This window comes from Tenrec ecaudatus, chromosome 12 (genome assembly GCF_050624435.1).
Source record: "Tenrec ecaudatus isolate mTenEca1 chromosome 12, mTenEca1.hap1, whole genome shotgun sequence".
In the NCBI taxonomy this organism is placed as follows: Eukaryota; Metazoa; Chordata; class Mammalia; order Afrosoricida; family Tenrecidae; genus Tenrec; species Tenrec ecaudatus.
Window position 1 is genome coordinate 56820763 of NC_134541.1, and position 8591 is coordinate 56829353.

The 8591-nt window shown below is 47.7% G+C and overlaps 1 protein-coding gene across 1 annotated transcript; it reads left to right on the forward strand.

Annotated features, from left to right (window-relative positions):
* Window positions 1–2540: 2540 nt before the first annotated feature.
* SPATA19 (spermatogenesis associated 19) lies at window positions 2541–8348 on the forward strand. The gene is made up of 7 exons (XM_075527992.1): window positions 2541–2618; window positions 2795–2851; window positions 3324–3416; window positions 3601–3692; window positions 6465–6542; window positions 8045–8078; window positions 8268–8348. The coding sequence occupies exons 1-7, from the start codon at window positions 2541–2543 to the stop codon at window positions 8346–8348; spliced, it is 513 nt and encodes a 170-aa protein (XP_075384107.1).
* Window positions 8349–8591: the final 243 nt, after the last annotated feature.

The following is an 8591-nucleotide window of genomic DNA, read 5'->3' on the forward strand; positions in this document are numbered from 1 at the left end:
CTGACCTTGAGGACCGCAGTCCACGTCATAACCACTATGCTACCAGGACTCCTAGACCTAAAATGGTTACTCCTTTATTTCTAATATTTAGTTCTGTATACAATTATTATTCATTAAATTGTATGTATATTTATAGTTCACAAAAACATAAAAAGAAGACATTTGGGCAACTAGCAAACATGAAGAAATGCTCATTCGTCATTCACTCGCTGCCATTACACTGAGTCTGACTCAGAATGGTCCTAGAGGTCAGGGTAGAATGACTTCTGATTGTTTCTAAGTCTCTTTGGGAATAGAAAGCCTCGCCGTTTTCTCTCATTACTAATTAGAAAGATGTAAATCAAAACACCAGTGAGAGATGATCTCACCAGAAGTAATAGAAACAACAGGAACAAAACTAACCAATCAAACTCCAAACCCAGAAAACAACAAATGCTGTGGAGAGATTGCACCCATCACACACTGCTAGGGGGACTAGAAAGTGGAGCAAGCTGTGACAAATGTCTCATCTACTTTGGGCGCAGTATCAGGAGGGACCAGTCCCTGGAGGAGCACATCCGGCTTGGTAGCGTGCCAGTGACGAAGAGGAAGATGCTCAACAAGGTGAATTGACCCAGTGGCTGGGACAGTCACCTCAAGCAGTGGTACAGGCCTAGGCAGGGCTTTGTTCAGAAACCGTCTGGATAGCAGCTACCAACAAACTTTGGATGGCTGTTCAAACCACTGAATTGTATATGTGCAATTTATAGCAATAAAACTGTTAAAACATTTACAAACAAGCAAACATAGCTGAGATCAAAATATGTGCTGACCCAAGCCGCTCTGTTTCATTGCCTCCTATGCATGTGGATGTTGGCCATTCAGTAAAGAAGAATCGATACATTTGAGCTGTGTTGTTGGCAAAGACGATGGGAAGTACCATGGACTGCCAAAAGGACAAACCGACCTGTCTTGGAATAAGAACAGTTGGCGTGCCCCTTAGAGGCAAGGATGACAAAACTTTATCTCACATACTTTGGACATGTTGTCAGAAAAGACGAATCCCTGGAGAAGGCATCAGGATTGGTGAAGTGGAGGGCAGTGGAAAATGATGAGGGCCCTCAAGGAGACGGATGGACACAGCGACAGAGACAATGGGCTTAGGCAGAGGAACAATTGGGAGGACCGTGCAGGACCAAGCTGTGCTTCAGTCGGCTGTGCAGGCGCTGTGCACTGTTGCCATTCGACAGTACCCAGCCACAACAGTGGGATAAAAAACAGAAAATAACACACATTGGCAAGCATGTGAGGAAACTGTTACCCTTATCTGTTGGTGGTGGGAATGCAAAATGATATAGTCATTGTGGAAAATGGTATTTGATACTGCCTCAAAAACTTAAAAATAGAACTCTGATTTTTTTTAAAAAAATCCCTCAAAACTCACTGCCACGGATTTGGGGCTGACTCATGGTGCCTCAGGAGGACAGGGTAGAACTGCCCCTGTGAGTTTCAGAGCCAGAAAGTTTTTATGGGAATAGCAAATCCTCTCTCTTTGCTGGCCTTCGTGGTCATGACTTCATCAACTCAGCCAACGGAAGTCTCCGTTTCCCAACAGCCGTCACGTTCTTCGGTGCAGGAAGCAAGACTTAACTACACAGTATTTGGGGTCACAAGAAGATTCCAAATAGATTGTATTTTTAGAAATTACTTGACTCATTTACATACATAAGATAGGGAAAATGAAGCGAACAGCCCTGCTGAGATGGCTCCCCTACCTGGGTCTTTTGGAGGAGACCAGGCTCCTCTTTGCCGGTGATCTAGAAGGCTAAGGCGAGGAAGTGCTTGTGGCATTGCTTTGACTGTGTTTAGTAGACTTGGGGGAGTTTGCCACATCCTTGTTCTCCCCTTATGTAAACTCTCTTTTTGCTTCAGCCTTTCTCAAGCCTGGTGGTCTGTCATCAGCTTTCTCCCTTCCCTCCCGGCCTTTCCTAGCTATGGCTTGTGTTACTGTTCCATTGTGTGCTTGCCCCAGGCTGATCCTGCCTGTTTCTAACCCCCCAGCCCCAAGCCCCTTATCTCTGTTTCTGACCTCTCTTTTCTATTTTTTCTTTCCTTTTAAAAAATAAATCATTTTATTGGGGGGCTCTTATAGCTCTTATAACAACCCATCCATCCATTGTGTCAAGCACATTTGTACATTGTTGCCATCATCATTTTCAAAACATTTTCCTTCCACTTGAGCCCTTGGTATCAGCTCCTCTTTCCCTCCCACCCTCATGCACCCTTGATAATTATAATAATAATTATAAATTATTATTATTTTCATATCTTACACCATCCGCTGTCTCCCTTCACCCATGTTTCTGTTGGTCGTCACCCTCTGACCTCTCTTTTTCAATTCCACTTTGACCCTGGAGATTAAGGGAACTCATTGTGACATCATCAATGATGAGCCAATCAGGTGCTCACCTCCCTTAGATGACTGCTCTGTTCCATAGGCATTTGGAGGCAGCTTCCATGGGAGGCGGGAGCCAAGAAGGAGACCGAGTATCAGTCTAAATATGATCATCACAACATGGATTGTGTATGTTCTGGCCCGAAAAGGTGTAGGGTTCCCCTTCCCACCAAAAATCAGTTCGGTAAGTGGGGTTGGTGACAGCCAGGTACATGTTTTCCTCACATGTCTTTTCTTCCTTGGCACCCCCTGCTGTATTTCCAGAGCCATCTTGTAATAGACAACTTTGTATCAAAGTGCAGAGAGAGGGAACTGGGCTTCTCTCTATTCTGAAGGCTCTGTTTTCCCGACTTGTTCCAGGACATTCAAGTGGTGGAAAGCGAGGCTGTGTCTGTGGTACAGCACTGGTTGAAAAAAGTGAGTAAGACCCCGTCTGGTTCATTAGCCAACCTTCTAGAGCGGGTGCAAGGTGTGGGCTTACCTCTCCAGAGAACTGGGAAGTGAAGTCTCATGTTTAATATGATATTAAACTTTCCCCAAGCTACCCTCCCAGAGGTGTAGCTAATTCACCCACCTATCCTAGAGGACACGGCTGGTTTCCTGGAAAGATTTGTTAGTGGGCCCCTCAGGCCCTCAGTGCTGGGTTGAGCGGATGTATGAGCATTACTTCTACTTCACCGATGTCTCTGAAATAGCTGGGGGTGGGAACCAGAGACCTAGCGAACTTCACAGGACAGTTGCAGTCAGTTCAGTTTTTGCGGAAGCCAAGAGGTGTGAAGTGGGTTTGTATGCTATGTTGTCATGGAGAGGAAAAGGGGGTGGGGGTGAGAACCGGAGTCGGGGAGGCTGCAGAATGACACTGATTCCGAGGAAAGTGCTCGCATTTCAGACTGAAGAGGAGGCTTCCCAAGGCATAAAGGAAAAGATGTCCAGCAACTGCTCTCCCACCCATGGACAAGACATACATGTGACCAGAGATGTGGTAACCGACGAGGCTACTGGTCAGGGGAGGGGGATGGGAAGAAGTCTTAGAAATACTTCTAAGATGTGTGTGTGTGTGTGTATGGAGTGCAGAGGGGGGTGGGCGGGAGTACATGGTGGGAGGTGGAGAGGGGACTTGGCGGAGACTTGACAGAAATCATGTGGATTCTGACTGGATTTCCTAGGTGAAGCACCATCTCTCAAAGGCTGATTTGCTATCAAACCCGAGTCAAGAGGTTCTGGAGGAGAGAACTAGGATCCAGTTCATAAGATGGAGGTAAAATAGCCCATTTGGAAGGCATGGACCCTCTTTTCCGGAATCAAGGTGAACCAAGCCCATGAACACTCTCCTCGAGGCTTGCCTTCCTTGGCTTGGAAATGTCTCGCCTTGCTTTGGGGTGTTAGGGAATATTTTTGCTCTATTGGAACCCCAGTGGATTCTTGCATTTTTAAATGACTCAAAGGATGAAAACTGGGCCTGCTCACCATTTCTTAAATGCTTTTGAAGAAGCTTTAAACTTCTGTTAATTTTGCACTTGAATTGCTAGAAGGGGCTGGGTTTTAAAGAGCTAAAGGGAAATAAACTTTTAAAATGCAGGAGCCACAGCCAGCCCCTCCACTGAGGTATTGAGATTTCTCAGTGGCCGAGTCAAAAATCGTATGTGCCGGATTAGGGCTGTTTGCCTGACCTTGCGCAGGGCTCCTACACTGTGAACTGCAGCCCCACTGAGCATGCGGACACTTTAGACAGAAGGAGATCGACTGAAAGGTGGACTCTGTTCCTTGGGGCAGGCCAGGACTTCTTGTTCCCTCTCTGCTACATCCCTTCCCAGGAGAGGGCGTGAGAGGTTAAACTCTCCTCACAGAACCCACAGGTGTCATTTCTCTTATTGGTACCGCCTTCTGCCCTCCCAAGCCCCCATGCCTACCTTTGCTCTCACGACCAAGAGCATTAACAGGTCTTGAAAAATATGTGTTTCTTTCCACATAAAGGTTTTTCATAGGTTTATCCAACCCAGTGGCACCAGCATCTTAAAATAGAATTCTGATGTGGAATGAAAACAAAGCAGAAGGAATGTGAGCACTCCCTGGGAAGGGGTTTGAGGAGGCTGCCCAGGGCCTACCTGGGCAGCACCACGGGACCCTCAATGTGGCGGCGTTACTTGGTTTGGATAATGTGGACAGAGCTGCCAGCATCTTACACATCTTAGCTGTGCATCATAAAGAGTACACATCTGAGAGCTGCTGTAGAAGCCACTGCCCAGTATCTATGTAGTTCTCCATGGAGAAGTTCTATGGAGACTGAAAGATAAACAAGCTCTGCTGCTGTCTGCACTGGGCACTAGTTCAAACGTCCTCTCCGATTTACTACCAAGTAGTCAGGACATACACGTCCCTTTCTGGAGTATCCTTTGATATTCATTGGTTTGATAGCCATGTGCTGACCACTTACTTATTGCTAAGCTTTCCAGAAGAGATAGAAAAGACTTAGACTCACCTTCCAATTTCAAGGAGAAAAGGCTAGCGAGGCAGATAAAGTGTGTGAGAGGTTAAGAAAAGACGGGGTGTAGCCGTTTGAGCACCGCTAGGCAGGAGTGAGTGTACTCGCGAGAGGTTGTAGGCTCCGGAATTGGGCAGAAACCAGCTAAGCTGTAGTTTTCAAGATGGTGGGGCATCTGAAAGGGCTAGCCCTCTTCCACCCCCTGGGGCTATTCCCACTGGCCAGATCTGCCTGCTTAGGCCCCTTCTTCTCCGAGGCTCGCCTTCATCCCCTCAAACTTGAAGCAATTGCTTGCTCCTCTGAAACCCCTTCCTCCTCTATCAGTTTCTTTAGGCACCTCCCTTGCTGGTCCACCTTGTGGAGCAATATTTATCAGCATGTCTTCCTCCCCAGCCTGCATTTCCGGAGGCAGTGCCCATGCTATAGCACTCCCCACTTTGAAAAGTTCAAAGCACCTAGGGTCAGGCATTGTATAGAGAAGGAACCTTCACCAGAATCAGAAGTGGGGTACCAAATATGCGGCCTTCCTTAGGGGAGGAGAGGAACATGGAGTTAGAGAGAATAAGAAGGGGCTTGTACTCAGCAAGGCAAATGAAGCGGGATAAAATTAATCAACATCAATTTGAATATCTCTCAGTGGTTATTAGCAACTCTATGAATGAAGAGGAATTTGTTATTAAAGAAAATCAACAACAAGCCCCAAACCACACATTCTGTTCTCTTTCAAACCCTCCTCAGTCATATAGGTGTGTAAGCATTGGGTTGATAACCAAAAGGTTGGTGGTTCAAACCCATGGGGGGACCCAAGGGAGAAAGATGAGGCTGTCTACTCTTGTAAAGATTTTCAGTCTCAGAAGCCTCAAGGGGCAGTTTTTCTGTTCCCGGTATGGTCATTATGAGTCAGGACTGACTTGATGAGAGTGGGTTTGGCTTTGGGTACATGTGTGCTGACCTGGTTCATAATCACGTCCATGCATCAGTGGATTTGGCATTGCACCGAGAGCTGCCAAGGACGTTGGAGAAGCATTCAGAAGGTGTGACTTGCACCTTAGGAGGAGACTATTGCTGTGCAATTCTAGCCAAGGTCCTTAACCTCTCTGATTCCTCCACCCTCCTAGGACCCTTTGTAGGTGCTTATGATTATTGGAAAGCAAGCATTTGAGGGGGCCCTTGTGGCACAGTCTCTAAGCATTGGCTTGGAAATCACCAGGCAGGCACTTCAGACCCAAGAGACACCCCTCAGGCGTCACCCTGCTCTTGTGAAAATTTAGTCTCAGAAAACACGAAGACAGTTCCACTCTGTCCTACATAGATAGGGATCGACTCAATGGCAGTGGATTTTGTGTAGCAGGTACTGGATTAGCAAAATCAAAAACTCTGGGGCTTATTGTACAAGAGAGGTGAGAGGTCAGCTCAGAAGCCGATGGTGATGGGGGCCAGACCCACTATTCATATAACCCAAGTCTGGCAGCTTCACCATGCTGGGGGTGGGAGTGGGGAGGGGCAGACAAGACTCAAGAGTCCCTGTGTTTGAATGGCCTTTTGCAGTCATACCCGAATCTTCCAAGTTCCAAGTGAGGTGAGAGAGGATGCTCTTCGAGACCGGATAGAGCAGGTGCGACGAAGGTAAGCATCCTGGCCAGCATGGTGCAAATTCCTCAGCAGAGACAGACAGGATTGGGAGTGGGTCTTGGGCTGCATATGAAATCCCACTTGTACACTGTTTCAATGCTAAACCAGACAAAAGCAGTCGCAAGGCTGTTGTCCTCTCATCTCCTGCCGACACCCCCTCTCCCAGCTGGCCTGGAGCCATTCCAGGTGGATACCTTCTGCAAGATTCTACTCACAGGCCTCCAATGGGTCAGGAGCCTCTGGTGTGGCTGCCCATACCCCCTCCAAGCCATGACCAGCATGCCCTGTGCAGGTTCTGGCCCATCCCCCTCCTCCCCTTGCTCTCCCTTTTTTGTTCTTTTGTAGCATATCGCACCTGGCAGTTGATTCGGGTCACCCATATATCACATCTTCCTATTCAGACTGCTAAGAATGACAGGTGAGAGGGCTGAACAGAGCAGAGGGTTCTACTGAGCAGCAAAAACGGGGTGCTGAGCTGTGGGGATTTGATAAGGGGGTCTGAACTCAGGACCAATGAGGATGGATGGCAACTGCCTTATGCTCCTAAAAGACTCTCAGATTCCTGGGAGAATTTGACATTGAACTTCAGACTCTCCCAATTGTGGTGCCACAAGCCAATCATTTGCCTTGGGATCCTGGGAGAGCTGATGGAACTTCAAATGTTGACCTGGTGGGTCTGCGGTGGGCCCTGAAATTGTGCATTTCTGAAGGCTACCTGGGAATGTGCTGCTGGTCTTTTGACAGCATTTAAGTAGAAGAGGAGACATGGGTTTGGGGGCGATCACTTTGGGTCATTTGACCTCCACCCTTGCACGCGGTAAGGAGAGCCCTGGGGATGTCGTGGTTACTGTTCGGCAGCTAACTACAGTGCCAACATTGCAGGCCAGCAGGCTGTCTGCTCCGGAGAGAGTTACAGACTCAGAAACTCACAGGGATGATTCTGCCCTGTCCTATAGAGTGGCTATGAGTCGGCATCGACTTGATGGCAGTGAGTTTGGTTTGGTTTTGTAGTCTTGCACTCGGTATTGAGTGATCACAGCAATGGATAGAAGGCTCGTGATGGGGTGATTCATGATGCAGGCCCCCATCAGGAGGTAGTCAGGGAGTTAGTGTGTTCTTATGAATTTTAAAAATGGGGGCCATAGAGAGGTTATGATGGCATTGGTTAGCATTTTTTATGTCATATTCTGAAAAAGACATTTATAATAATAGGATTCCCGTTTGATGAGCCTTAAGAGCAGATTCTTAGGGCTGAGGCTCTAGGGATAAATAAGTAGCCAGGGTTGACTTCATGAAAAAGAACCAGGGCCCAGGCCTGAGCTGTACCTCTGCCCACCAAGGAGAGAGAGAGAGAGAGAGAGAGAGAGAGAGAGAGAGAGAGAGAGAGAGAGAGAGAGAGAGAGAGAGAGAGAGATTGAGATTGATTAGGGGCTGTGCCTCAGACAGTCTCTATTTTTGTACGTGTCCCAGTCTCATCGGCATTTCTCTGCTTACAGGTTGGTGTACCTCAAGGTCACGGAAGTGGCCTGTGTAAGCACATCTATTTTCCTTTGATCTGAAGAGGGGCCAGAACATTGAGGCCTGGGCAGAGGGGTCTCAGCAGTAGATCGTTTATTGTGGGAGTGGGTGCCCTAAACTGCTAATAAAGAGACATGCTATTTAAGAGCCATTCTTGAATCTTGGGTATGGGTGCTGCGTCATTAACCGATTCATTGTTAGACGCTGCTGCCTATGTGGGCCTGGCTCTGGAGTGTGGCCAAGGAGACAGAGCTGATTGACTGCTGCTACAACTTGGGGTGAAACAGGCCCTGGGGGTAGGGGGCACTCTGAGCACGTAAAGAGGGCTTCTAATCTGCACTGGGGGTGGGGTAGGATAGGGAGGGATTGCTTATTCTATTAAAAACGCACTGAGGATGGGCTATAATAAAGGCTGATGTCTATGAGCACTTACTGTGTGGTACTCACAGTGGTTACGCATTGGGCTTCGATCCACATGACCCACAGTTTGAAACCACTGCAGTTTCTAAGGGAGAAAGGCTGAGC

Coding starts and splice junctions, on each gene's coding strand:
- SPATA19 (XM_075527992.1), top strand. CDS start 2,541: ATGATCATCACAACATGGATTGTGTATGTTCTGGCCCGAAAAGGTGTA. Junction 2,852..3,323: donor TACAGCACTGGTTGAAAAAA/GTGAGTAAGACC, acceptor CTCGCATTTCAG/ACTGAAGAGGAGGCTTCCCA. Junction 3,693..6,464: donor ATCCAGTTCATAAGATGGAG/GTAAAATAGCCC, acceptor GGCCTTTTGCAG/TCATACCCGAATCTTCCAAG.